The sequence below is a fragment of the Zootoca vivipara genome, chromosome 11 (genome assembly GCF_965207765.1).
Source record: "Zootoca vivipara chromosome 11, rZooViv2.hap1.1, whole genome shotgun sequence".
Classification (NCBI taxonomy): domain Eukaryota; kingdom Metazoa; phylum Chordata; class Lepidosauria; order Squamata; family Lacertidae; genus Zootoca; species Zootoca vivipara.
The window spans coordinates 5093826-5107881 of record NC_142594.1 but is presented as its reverse complement, the minus strand read 5'-3'; the positions used below and the strand labels follow the sequence as shown (position 1 = coordinate 5107881).

Sequence of the window (14056 nt, the reverse complement as noted above, 5' to 3'; positions counted from 1 at the left end):
CTTTCTTAATGGCTTACACTCAGCTAGCCCTGACAGGCTGGCCTGGCTCATTAGCATGAGCCGCATCCAGCAGCATTTGGCACAGTTTAATCAAAGCTTGATTAATTCCAACTTTTGCTAAACCCAGGAATCATGGGTGCCTTGCACCAACAAAACTCTGGCACCCCATCACATAACAATTAGCAATACAAATAGATGATACTTGAAATACAATTTAACCAGATGCCCTTAAATGCTAGGTAGCCTCATATGGGAAAAGGGAGTTCCGTATCTGCCCGTTTTTAGAATGTTAACTCCATCCTAGTCAATCTAGACTAAGAATTTGATACAAGAACTCTCTGATGGGCTAGGAGAATTTGTAGGGAATTCTAGTCAGTAGAATTTTGAACATCGGCCTGATAAATAGCAATTTTCCTGCAGCAGTTCTGCAATAAGACTGAGAACAGTTATGAGCCTAAACTACGGTAAGACGTTGGTCTGCACACTGAATTGTAGTCAAGTATAGACCACCGATGACTTGCATTTAGAGAAATGAATTGATTCTTGTGGTAAAAATATTTCACATCGGAACATCTCAGGAATGAGGTGATAAATGATAGAGACATTGTGCCAAGGGAATGGCTTCACTATACGCAGGAGTGAACAACGCTTTGAAATATTCCACTATTCCAGTCCCATGCTGTCTCCACCGGCTTCGGGAATGCTTTCATTTAGCAAGGGATCAGTTGCTGGGGGAGGGGGGGCTGGGGGGGTACCATCTCCAACTGTTGTGTCATTTCCCTTGATAAGTCCTAAATTGACCGCATTTCAAGCACCAAAGGAGCCTTCCTCTGCTAGATAGCTTTTATTATGTGCCCTTTCAGGGACAAAAGCTGTGTCAGTACATTACGACGGAGGCAGAAGACCAATTTATTCTCGCAGCATTATGAGCATTATCTTCTGAGGGTCCAATGGAAAAAATAAAGCAGGTGTCAGTCCTACTATTTTAAGGTTGTGCTTGCATCACCCTAACGGGCATCTGTTTGGGGTGATGCGGAACAAAAATCTTGCAGAGGTTCCAGTGTACAAGTTAAATGTTAAAAGTCCAGTTAAATGACCCAAACACCTTGAAGATATTTTTTTGTAATGCAGGTGTTTTTTTAGACAAAATAGAACAAACGATCCATTTCCTTTTTACTAAGTTAACACATTTCCCAAAATCGCTTCTCTCTTTAGCGATTCCCCAAACCTACTGGGAACTAGTTTTACTGGATGAACTCTTTGAGAATGAGTCAATGAGTCTGATGGGGCAGGGCCCCCAACTGCCCCCCATACAACCCCTATGAAATATCTGATCAGCAGGCATTGCTTTTAATGCTTTCCACCGCAACTCCTTTCGCCCTAAGTTGGCAACTGGGAGGCATCCAGTACCATTGCTCTATCTTCACACGTTTTGTTTGCTTCCCAAAGCCATGCCAATAACGGAGGTTACGCTAATTCCATTTTATATGCAATGAAGAATTCAAATCCTTTTCTTGTATTTCGACAGATCCCCAGACAGCCTCCAGCGAGGTGGACGGGGTGAACCTTGAGGAAATCCGAGAATTTGCCAAAGCTTTTAAAATCCGACGCCTGTCACTTGGTCTCACCCAGACGCAAGTTGGTCAAGCTCTAAGTGCCACAGAAGGTCCAGCCTACAGCCAGTCTGCCATCTGCAGGTAACAAGATACACAGCAAATGCTCGTTTCTCCAGGCCCCTCTCCCGCGGCTTATTATTGCTTCTTCTGCGGCCTTTATTGCTTTAATCACCTGTCCATGGAAAAGAGCTCCTTTGAACGGAAGACATAGAGGAGTGGGTGCTCTTGTGATGGAGTAGATCTATTTCAGCACACGTCCTTAAAATAACTTTCATCTCCTTCCCCCCCACCCCCACCCTTTACTTTTGTCACAAGTAGGGAACAATAAATATGTTCCTGGCCTTGAGACATAATTCAGTAGTGGAACTGGAGACCCTCCTGCTGCTGCTGCTGCATAAGCACCAGCTGACCCTCTTCATACTGTGCCATTTTCTACAGATGGGGTTACTGAACAGATATTTCATGGATGCTTCCCTGCCAGGTTTAAGCCTGTAGTACCATAGCTCGCACTTCACATCTAAGATGTTAATGATGATTTTCCCGAATGATACAGAGGAGAGTGCAGGGAATCTATATAAAGCCATAATAGCTTTTTTCCAGACTTTCTGGGATTAATCATATATCACTCTCCAGTGTTTCAAAAAAAAAAGCATGGATTCAAGGCGGGGAGAGAATAATGCTCCGAGAGTGACAAAATAATGAAACCAAAAGCAGTCTTGACAGAGTTAAAGGTCTTCGGAGCAAAGTCCCTATGTCTTCATGTGTGTGTGTGTTACACTAATCCCATGTTTATGCATGAGGTAACAAACACACTTAGGTAACAGCTTTTCTCTCTTGGGCAATGCCTCGTAGTCCTCCTCCATCAGCGAAAGCCAAGAAACCAACTCTAAGCTCATTTAAGTGGATTTTGTTCTTGGTGATCCATGAAATGCTCTGTCTTTTTATCTGCTCTTTATACTTTTAATGTATTCCCCATAGAACGGAAATGTACTTTTCCCGCAGTTTAAGACTAAGGTTATAAATAACATCAGTATGGGGTAGTGAGCTTGCAGCTCACATTTTGCTCAATGATTTTCCATAAAACCCATTGATTGTTGTTAAATACAAAAAGCTCCATAGGTTCCTCTCACTTCTATGGTGTCCCCTACTGTTTTTTCTTATAAGATACCTCCCTGTAGAAAATAACCTTTATTCAGTCTATACAAGGATACCACTGCTGGGAAATTTGTTTCAAGACTTGTATATCGTTATACCAAACATCGCATACTGAAGCACCAACACTAACAGGTCACACAATTGTTATGAAAATGGCTCTCCTCCCCACTCCCGGTTATTTAACTTTAATTTTATTTAATCTCAGTGGTCAATTGGTAGAAGAAACCTAAACAAAAAGAGGGTTGTTGTTGCTTTTAAAGCAACTGCTATTTTATGTTTTTGCATTGCACTGTAACATGGCCCTATGAATCCACACAGCTAGATTTGCATGTGCTTGGTTTAATCATCCCAGTTTTTTGTTTTGGTCTAATGCACAGATGCTAACTACACGGGATGCTTCACATATCCCTTTGAAGTCCATGGCAAATCCCTTGGAAGATTTCAATGATGCTGGATTTCAACACGGATCTGAATGCTTGGAATTATAAACTATGAAATTCCTTGCACAAAAAATACGACTGGATTTAATTCCATGTTTAAGAGAACTGCAGTCACATATTGTTGCAGATATGTAGAGGAAATGACCAAAATGTATCTTTTTTTTAACCTACAGATAGTTTACTTGACTAAATAAAACATTGCAGTGCTTCACCATGCCGCAAAATTGGCAACAGCTTAGTAACATGGTAGCTACTGCCTGATAAATTTTGTACTATACAGTATATGCAAAAAAGGTAAATAGACAAAATTATGCCAGGATCAATCCCATAATTAAGCAATGATCAACAGCTGTCTAGGCCACCCCTTCACAGAGGCCAGGAATTTTGCAGCAGGAACAGACAGATAAATTTTCTTCCCACTGCCACCTACAGTACACGAGATACTGCCACTTAGGCAACAGGAAGAAAGATGACAAACTTGATGGAAAATGGGTCAAGCAAAGGACAGCATTATGATGGGTTGTGCAAAGAGTCCAGTAGGCTTCAGGTCAGGGGTTAGGAGCAGATGGATATTATGAGCATGGGAGCATGGCAGAGACCAATTGTTTGACAATCTTGGTCATGGAGGTAGAAGATCATCAATTCATGGCCTATGTAGGATGGATGATGATGGAGTTCTCAGTCTCGTGAGCATCGTAATCTAGCTGGGAAATGGGAACGACATTCCAATAATTTGTCCAGGTAGTTGAAATATTTAAGGCCACTGGTGACTTTGGCATTGTGATTCAGTTTAACTGATATATATTATATATTCCACTCCTTTTGTACTGAACACAATGTTATCCACAAACTTTTCCCCATCAACAATGGCTGATGAATTACTCAGCTTTGTCCAAGGTTCAAATTTGCTATGTATGCATATACAGGGGGACAATGTGAATCACTAGAGTTTTCTATTAAATGCTAATGTGGCAGTGCTGAATAGCTGAATAGGCAGGACATTTCTCAGACCTACCTCAAGAAAATGGGAGAGAAATCTGTATACATAGGTTTCTCGAACAAACCCAGAGTTCCTTGGGTCTTGAGCTGTGATTCACAATTTAGTTACCCCACAGTTGCCCCCAGGAATTCAGGGTGTTTACATGGGGTCATCTCCAGCCTTGTAAGTTTGGTGTAGGAGGTGGTGGCTCGCCCAATGCCAGCCTGCTGACTGCAGGAATTTCAAAACATCAAACCCAACATGTTAGCCAATCTAGGAACCACTTCCTTTAGTAAAAAAAAAAATGTGTTAAGATTCCTTCGATTGCAACGGGATTTCAAAGGGCTTGTGCATCCAGCTCTTTTAACATTTAAGGGAAATGGTTTCTAGTTACTGTTCAACGTGAACATGTATATGCCCATCGCAAGCATGTACATCAGGGGTGGGAAACCTGTGTTTCCTCCAGAGCCATAGCTAGGTGATCTTGCGCCCCTGGCAGAACCGTCCAAATTGCGCCCCCTTGCCATTGACAAATTATCTCTTCCTTCTGCCTCTCCTCCAACATCCCCTCCACCCATTCAATTCACCCTCTATTTAAAACCATTTCTTATGGACATATTTTAAGCTGATTTTGCGCCCCCTAATCGCCTGTGCCCCTGGCGGGGGCCCACCTCACCACCCCCTAGCTACAGCCCTGGTCTCCTCCAGATGTTAAAGGGTTCCATCTCCCATCAGCCCCAGCCAGAATGGCCATAGTCAGGGGTGATAGGACTTGTAGCCCAACAGTATTTGGAGGGCCAGAAGTCAACCACACCAAGTCCATTATAAATAGAGCACATTCTTTCAAGGGCAATGGCACTTCTGCAAAAGTATTACATTCTGAGACTTACATTGGGAATATTAATTGGACACTGCAAAATGAGTGAATGTAATTTATAAAGCTACAAAAAGAGTCATTTGTTAAGTCAGTCGGTGATGCAAGACTTGAACTGGACATGCTTTGCAAAGACTAAAGTCCTCAGTATAGTTTTCTTTTTCCTGATGGCGTGGAAGATTTGTAAAATCTGGTCTAGCAAAGGACTTTTGATGGCAAAATGATACATAGAGGACCTCATTTACAGGAAATGATATCATTCGGCACAGTGTGCGGACATCCCACAATAAACCCAGCTTGAGACCACAGTATATTAGTCCACTATTATGCTGGGTTTCATCTGGAAGGCATGAGTTTCTTTTAGTGCAACTACTTGTGGAGGCATTGAAGGTAATTACAATGTGTCCAGCTGTTTGAACTGAAGACTGCAACAGCTTTGGGAATTTTTATTCCTACCCAGAGTTGGGACACCGTGTTAACTTGCATACAGTGAAAATTGCTTAAAAATGAAAAGGGAGAGGAAACCTGAAATTCAGAGGCTAACAGGCACTTTGCGAAATTAAAACAGCAGCATTTGAGCAATATGCTACAGGAAGGGAACACGATCCCAGTAGAAGTAAGAATGAAACAAAATGCCACTGATGTCATTTCCTGTTTTTAGCTTTTGTGTTAAGCTTAGATATTGCATATAGGATTTTGAAGGGGGGGGAAGCAAGCTTTGAAATCTGAAATATGTGCCTTCGAAAGTAGTAACGGAAGTGAGAACTCAGAGCATGCACAGAGTTCTATCCACTAAATGAAGGCGCTTGATCTTTAATCATTAAGGCTTAATGCATGAGATCAGTATATTCCAATGTGTCCCAAAGATCCACGTGAGCCACTGAATGTACATGGATCTCTGGAACACAGCAACTGGGTATATTAAGTAGCATTCTGACAGCATTTTGTCACTGTGATTGTCTTTGTTTGTTTAAATATATATCTATATAACTGTGGAACTGACAGTTTTCATAATCCATTGTAAATAACCTCTGCCAGTCAATTAGGCAGGTAGGCAGGAAATCCCACCCTGGCAGAGCATCAGTGTAAGACTCTTCTTTCTCAATTTTCCCCTCAGACACACCATCCTGAGAAGCCACTTTTTCCTACCACAGGAAGCCCAAGAGAACACTATAGCTAGCAGTCTGACAGCCAAACTGAAACCTGGCCTTTTGTATCCTGCCAGGTTTGAAAAGCTGGACATCACCCCTAAAAGTGCCCAGAAGATAAAGCCGGTGCTTGAACGATGGATGGCTGAGGCTGAGGCCCGCCATCGGGCAGGTATGCAGAACCTTACTGAATTTATTGGGAGCGAACCGTCCAAAAAGCGCAAGAGGCGGACCTCGTTCACGCCGCAGGCTCTTGAGATCTTGAATGCCCATTTTGAGAAGAACACGCATCCCTCTGGGCAGGAAATGACGGAAATTGCAGAGAAACTGAACTATGACCGGGAAGTAGTTAGAGTCTGGTTCTGCAACAAGAGGCAAGCACTGAAGAACACAATTAAACGCCTAAAACAGCATGAACCTGCGACGGCGGCCCCAATGGAGCCCTTAACAGACTCTCTGGAAGAAAACTCTTAAACGGATAGATTTAAAGAGAGAACACACACGAACAAACAAAACTTTAAACATTTGAACTCTGTAAAGATGCTCTTTCGCCATCCTTGTAAGTAAAAGACTCGGAAAACTACAAGATGGGCAGAACGATTTATAAATGTCTGTGGGTTTTCCTAGATAAAAACAAACAGAAAAAATACAAAAAAAAATTACACAGCACTTAGTGTGTCTGTATGTGGTAGAACTAGTTCCAAAATAAGCCAGTGGTTTGTTTTTTTTTAATGGACTTTAAAGTAAACCAAATAATTGCTTACTTTTTCCTGTATATTATGAAAATGTGAACATGTTTTATGGAAAAAGAACCCGACAACAACAGCAAACCCTTAACTGTTTTTAAAGGAGAGCGTGTACAAGCCTGCCACCTGGAGGAGTGATTGTAGCCTTTCAGGTGGTATCAAGTGCTTCTTCACTACAAAAACTATTAACCAAAGTCAGAAACATGGCATTGAAAACTAGATTGTTAGTCTACTCTTTTATGAGCACCACATTGTGTTATGAATTTTTACATTTGTACTTTGCAAAAAGAGGAAAATAATAATAATAATACAGGACTCTCTTTCCCCCCTGCATCCTCTCTCACATGCCCAGCACATGAGTATGCTACACTTGGTTTGAGCTACGATTCTCAACCCTCTTGTTTGGCATACACAGTTTTGTGATCTCCAAATGTTTGTGTGCCAAAATGACTGTTTCTCTAAACAGTAGGGTTTGCTTACTTTATTTATTTTAACCGAAGATCTTATTTATTTGCCGTTTTGATTCAAATTTGGTTGACACTTTGTTTTGGCTGCCTTCTCCATCCCAAATACCATTTGAATTTCTTGTGTGAAGACGTGGACTTTTTAAATTATGCAGTATAATGATGATGACATTATAAGGACATATTGAGCAACTTGAACTTTCGCTTACAGTATACAACTTGCCACTTACGCTGCCCTTTGGCCACGAACTGGGAGAGGTTACCAAAGCTACTTTTTGTAATATAAATAGAAAATGCACACGTGGTCCAATATACTGCATCATTTTTTATGGTTCTATCTATATGAAGCAATTTCTCTCCAAAGTCTGATAGCCAAAGAACTTTCTTGGGATTCTAATGAAAAGCAAGCTGATGGCAAATGTAAGAACATAACAAGGATTTCCCCCCCCCCCCTCAAACTGCTGCGTCTCTAACTTTCGTTTTACTGTTTCCACTTTCACCGTTTGTTGTTTGTTTGTTTGTTCCTGCATTGCAGGGGATTGGACTATATGACCCTCACAGTCTCTTCCAACTCTACAGTTCTATTATTCTGTTAGTCTGTTCTCCTCACCCCCTGTGGCAAGTGCTACTTTCAGAACTGTGCACAGACACAGAAGGGATTGTGTGAATGCCAGATTTGACTGAATTACTTAATATGACTTTTTAGCTAATTTTTGAACTGGTTTCCGGAAGCAGAAATCACTGACACGTCTCTTGGCTGTCATCCAAAACTTCGTGGCCATTCAGTCAAAAGGGTACATAAAGCGAGGGAGTTAGAGGACAGCCGAAGCAACAAATTACATATCTTTATCCAAACATCCCCATAATATTTGGATCCAGGCTTTTCAAAATGCATTAGAATCTGTCATTTCATTGTACAATACTTCTCCACCTCACCGTGGTGTAAGTCTGAAGTTACTCATCTTTTTCAACAAAACTCATCATGTGCGACTGAGAGTCGAATCATCCACAGAATCTGTAGCCTTAAAGGTCCCACCTCCCTTACAGGTTCTTCCCTCTCTCACTGGAAAGTAAGAGGAGCTAGTTAAATGGCTGATCTAAAGCAGACTGGACGCAACATAGGCAGTTTCACCTGTTTCAACGGGATTTGGATCTAGTCCTCAGTTTTCAGATTGTCACTAGGGGCATAATCCATGCTTCATTTCAATTAAGCTTGCACAGCAGAATTATCTGGTGGTTTGTGTTTCCAAGCACTGCATGCCTGGAATATATATATGCCAGGAAAATGGTCAGTGGCCAAGCAAATGCTGACTGCATTCATAAGAACGCCACTATGAGTACATCACAAAACATTTCCTTGTCTTGGAAAAAGTGATCATATGATCTGAATGAACATTTGCCCTCCAAATTAGAAATGGTTGACGAAAGCCCTTATGAAAACTATGTAAGCATACTCTTCATATAGGGGAAATTAACAGTGTGCAGACAGAAAAAATAATGTATACTGAAGTTAGATGTGATTAATAAAGCAAAGAGGACTCTAATTCCAAGCTCTGAACAAGTCAGAGGCAATAAATGGTGATTCAGGATGGGCATGTACAAAATATTCACAGAACCTGTTAATTTTAGTTTTTTATTTTGTTTATTTGTTTTTGGCAGAGTAGATTTCTGCTCATGTTAGCAATGTGATCATAGGTCTGACTATTTCTCCTGCCTATGTACACCTATAGTTCAACTGCGAGCCTTATAGGCTGAGGTTTGAACTTACTCTACAGAGATACCTAGCAAAGGGTGTGCCTCTTCGTAATCAAAATCATGAATTTAAATCCTACTGCAGTAGGTAAGAATGATTAAATTCCTGGATTGGCCATGGGTTGGGAAAAGTCCCATGTCAAGTCTGGATCTTAGTACAGATGTTCACATCAATCATCTAGCCCTGATAATCAATAACTGCCAAAATTCAGTTTTAACAACAGCAGCTTAATTTAAAACAACAACAACAAAGCTTGCCACCTGCACCCTAGTTATGGTGAACTTGAAATTAAAACTGTCAGGAGTATCAGGAGAACAGCCACAAACTTATCTACCAGAAAAGCTTGTAGAACTTTGAAAGCCCATCTCCTAGCGCTCTGATCTCCCCCAGTCATTCCTTTTTCCATTCTCAAATATCATCAAAGCTAGAGCAAAAATATATTAGCCATTTGCTGCTTAAAAACCTAGATGTCAGATTCTCCGTGGAACAGTTAAAAAGTCTGCAATGGAACAAAAAAGAAAAAAGACATTTCCAGGAAGCAACATTAACCAAAGACTGTATAAAACACTTAAAACCATCACAGCAACAGTTAGACAGAAACTATTTCCTTTCTAAACTTCACACTGAAATTGTGTAAGTTAGGACGGTGATAATATAAAATGAAATAAATTGCCATCATGAAACAAGTTTTTTTATTTTCATCTTTGTACTCATGGAACCATTAACATGTCATTATGTTCTCTTTTTAATAGTTTTTTTCTGGTTGTTATCACTGATTTTTACAAGGGAAAGTGTTAGGTTCATTTTTAACAATCAGGAGTGGTTTTTTTTTTTGCTCAGAGGCATAATGGAGTGCCTGAACAAATTATTATATGTATACAGTATGTAATTCATAAAGGCTGCAGGTATAGGGAGATTTTTTTTCCTCTCCCCAAACAATATTTATTATTTCTATTTGTAAATCTGTTCTGGGCTCCAAAGAGCCCTGTGCACACATCTAGAACATTCCCATACCTAGAACATTCTGTCAACTTCCCCTTTAACCACAGCCCCTAATGCTGCTTTGGAAACATTCCTGAAGGCCGCCGCCCCCCCCCCCCAGCCCTCAAGATTTGTTTCCAGGGCACTTGAGGAGCTGCAGGAAGAAAGCTTCCCATGAGCAGTTCATGGGATGCTGCTCAAATTATGTACACAGCAATTACCGTATATTCCGGCGTATAAGACGACTGGGAATATAAGACGACCCCCAACTTTTCCAGTTAAAATATAGAGTTTGGGATATACTCGCCATATAAGAAATACGACCTGGCGTATAAGACAACCCCCCACATTTAAGAAGATTTTCCTGGGTTAAAAAGTAGTCTTATACGCAGGAATATACAGTGTAGTATATACAAAGCCACCTTTTGGTGGTGACGAAAATATAGCACACTAGCGAATAGTGGAGGAAAAAACAACCCCGTTTCCTACTGGAGATAACGGCTTCATTAAAATGTAATGCTAAACCATGGTTTTCTATTACAGTAATGATTCTAATCTCTCTTGAAGCTGGCAAACTTCTCTCTCTCTCTCACACACACACACACACACACTCTTCCTCAAGTGTGTCCAAGAGGAGACAGGAAGCTTCTGCTTTTGTTTGGGAATTACTGCAGTCTACTTTGTCATCCAAATCCTAAACTGTGGTTCTTCTTAACTACGGTTAGTGAAAACAAGCCAAATTCATAAATTGTGGTTTGAAGTAGGCTTGTTTCCATTCAGGTTAACTGCAGCATGTCTGGGATCAAATGGCAAGGCAATCTGCAATCCATCGACAATGAAAACAGAAGCTGCCAACTCCTGCTCATGACTGTGCCAGGAAGGAGGGAGCTCTGGGCTGCTTCTCTTTTTTTTTCCACCCCCCCCCCTTAAAACATGTTTTAGTTTATTACATGAAAAACCATTTAAAACAGAACAAAGAGGGTTTTTTTAAAAAAAAACAACCCACCATAAATCCTTAAACCAGCAACGGATTAAGGGACACTCACAAAAAGACTGGCGTTGCCTTCCCTTAAAAGTTACTAATTTGTCTTTTAATCTTCTCTTAACACTATGTATTAGTAGTGTGTCCAAGCCAGGCCAGTGGTTTGCCTTTCCTGAGGAGAGGAGTAAGTTTTGCGTAGGGAATTAGCAGGATTTACTGAGCTGGTTTTCGTTCTTTATTTCTGGATGCATCTTTTTCCACTTATAGCCTAAGGTTTGCTGCCCTAAAAAAAAATATATATATTATTATTTGCTAAGGATGGGACACAGTCACTCTCTGGAGCATCTCCCTGCTACAAACCACTACATTATATCAGAGTCACAAAGACGATAAGTTGGTGTGTGAAACAGATCTGATGCCAGAAATGTTGATGCTTGGAGTGTACAGATCAGAAAAAGAGACCAAGTCCTTTCAGAAGTTTTCAGTATATGTTCTAATCACGCAAACGAAGAAGTAAACAGACCAAGGAAGCAAAAAGGAGCTAAGAAGGAACAAGTAGAGGCGTGTCAAAGTACTCAAGCTATAACCAAAAAGAAATATGTATAATGCCTTTGCTCGTCTTCTCAATGCTGGACCAAAGCTCAATGTTTGTAGGTATATGCACATTGTATAGATATGGCTAAATGTTGCTGACAATCTTGCAATACTAAACTGTTACTATTTTAAGAAAAGAAAAGAAAAAAAAGAATACAGAAAGAAACTGTTCATCAGTGTTTTACCTCAGCACTCTACTTGTACCCAGCTCATGAGCAACACTGAATTAAGGAATAAAAAATAAATAAAAAATAAAGGAAATTAATTTCCATGTAAATGTCTGACTGTAAAAAAAAAAGAATCTGTTTCAGTAATATTTTGTACTGAGCTTTTTGTCATGTAGTTTGCTTGTTTCCGACTTGAGATTACGTGGGGCACCTTTGTTTATTTATTGTTGAGAAAGTGGTTCTTTTTTTAAAATTTTAATTTTATATATATAAATCTATATTTTGGTCCTATGTGCTGTCGGGTGCAGTTCGTAAGTTCTGTGCTTGCATATCCTCCCTTCATTTCACCGGAGCAGAAGCATGGCTCCAGCGGCGCATGCTCCATAGAAGTGAATGGGGGGCTGTGCAGCAGCTGGGCTTAACGTCTTGCACTCCTAATCTACAGGATGGTCACCAGGGTCACTTACGAGGCACTACAAAGGATACCTGCTTTTCCATGCATGGCACATGCAGCAGGAAAGATGGCAGAGAATGACATGGCCTGTGTTGTGTTCTTCATTTCTTCTTCTTTTTTAAAAAGAAAAATAATAATCAAAGGTATTGATGTGGAGGACTTGTGACCGAGAAGCCAAACTGGTTATTTCAAGTTCCTTCCTGTTCTGACTTTGAAACCAAAGCTGAATTATCTGCACAGGTTGCTTAACGTTTTAAAAAAATAAAAATTTTAAAAAACTGACAAAAACTGTACTTAAACTAGAGCAATATCTGTATGGTCAGTAAAGCTGCACTTTGTGTATTTCTTAACAGCTTCAGATCTGTCACTTTTAATTTGTACCATAAAAAATAAAGAATTGTTTGACATGAAAAATAAGCTGCCATCTCATGTATTATTCATCTGATCAAACTTCGTGTTATTTTACATCAATTAAATACCAAAAAAAAGAAGCTTAAAATTTTGTACGCAACCAAAAGCTGGTTTCAACACCTGGATTGCAGATATAGAAAAGAGCCATTGTTGCTCATAATCAATGCACACACATATAGATCTATCTAGTCCCATTATTTTATCCAGTCAAACAGATTTTGCAGGTATTCGAAGCTCTATAACAGGAACGTCCAACAGGCAGATCGTGATCTACCAGTAGATCACTGGACGTCTGTGGTAGATCACTGGCTCCCCCCAAAGAAGCTGAACAACTTGGGCTCCCATAAAAAAAACTCAACATTTTGGCCCTTCACCCCCCAAAAACGGGCCTTCCCTCTTCCCTAAAAGAAGCTCAACAAGTTTGACCTGAACCCCACATAACAGGGCTTTCCTTCCTAATAAAAAAGCTCAAAAACTTTGACCTGAACACCCAAGAAACGGGCTTCCCTCTTCCCTAAAAAAAAGCTTGACAACTTTGACCTGAACCCCCAAAAAGGGGGTAGATCACTGCCAGTCTTTAACTCTGCGTGTAGATCGCAGTTTCTTGGGAGTTGGCCACCCCTGCTCTATAAAAACCTTCAAACCTGCTTGAGCACAGATAGTGGGAGAGTTGACATGGCTAGCTTCATACCCCAAGCCTCATCCACTCTATAAAGTCGCAAAAGCTGGTTCACAGCCCAGGGCCAGTTAAAAGACTCCCTGACTAAAAACCTCTCTGCACAGCACATATTCCTGTCTGGAATTTACTGCACATACATGTCTTAAAACATTTATTGACTTACTTAAACAGGAAACACAGAACAAAAGGAATTCCCAACTAAGTCTTTTTTAAATGCTACATTTGTATGATTATACAGCACAAAATATTTTTAATGATAAAGTTTACTAAAAAATAGAAAGAAGGATTATGTAGTCTAATACCTGCTAAAAGCAAATAATAGACAAAAATAACACAGTGGATTCATGTTCAAGGAAAGAGAAAGCATAAGTAATGCAATCAATCTGTGGTTTAATCTCAAACCTATTGCAACAACAACAACAAAAAACATACATCAAAATGGTCAGAAAGACGGTTTCTATCGCATACAAAAAGTCTCTCAGAATCGCTCACCAGGAAAATTTCCCACACCCTTTTCTGGGTACAACCATGTCTTGAAATGTACAGAACATGATTTAATGCACATTTTGATTCACCTTTTGATGTATAAAACATAAAAGATGTTTCCTCGTAC

General features: G+C 40.2%; 1 protein-coding gene across 1 annotated transcript; it reads left to right on the top strand.

Annotated features, from left to right (window-relative positions):
* Positions 1-448: 448 nt before the first annotated feature.
* On the top strand, positions 449-6686 carry LOC148684193 (POU domain, class 6, transcription factor 2). The gene is made up of 3 exons (XM_088654222.1): positions 449-464; positions 1529-1697; positions 6182-6686. The coding sequence occupies exons 1-3, from the start codon at positions 449-451 to the stop codon at positions 6684-6686; spliced, it is 690 nt and encodes a 229-aa protein (XP_088510348.1).
* The last annotated feature ends 7370 nt before the right edge of the window (positions 6687-14056 follow it).

What these genes read in the sequence shown, in the direction of transcription:
- LOC148684193 (XM_088654222.1), top strand. An exon ending in AGCCAGTCTGCCATCTGCAG is followed by an intron (nt 1,698 to 6,181) that starts GTAACAAGATAC and finishes TTTTCCCCTCAG; the next exon opens with ACACACCATCCTGAGAAGCC.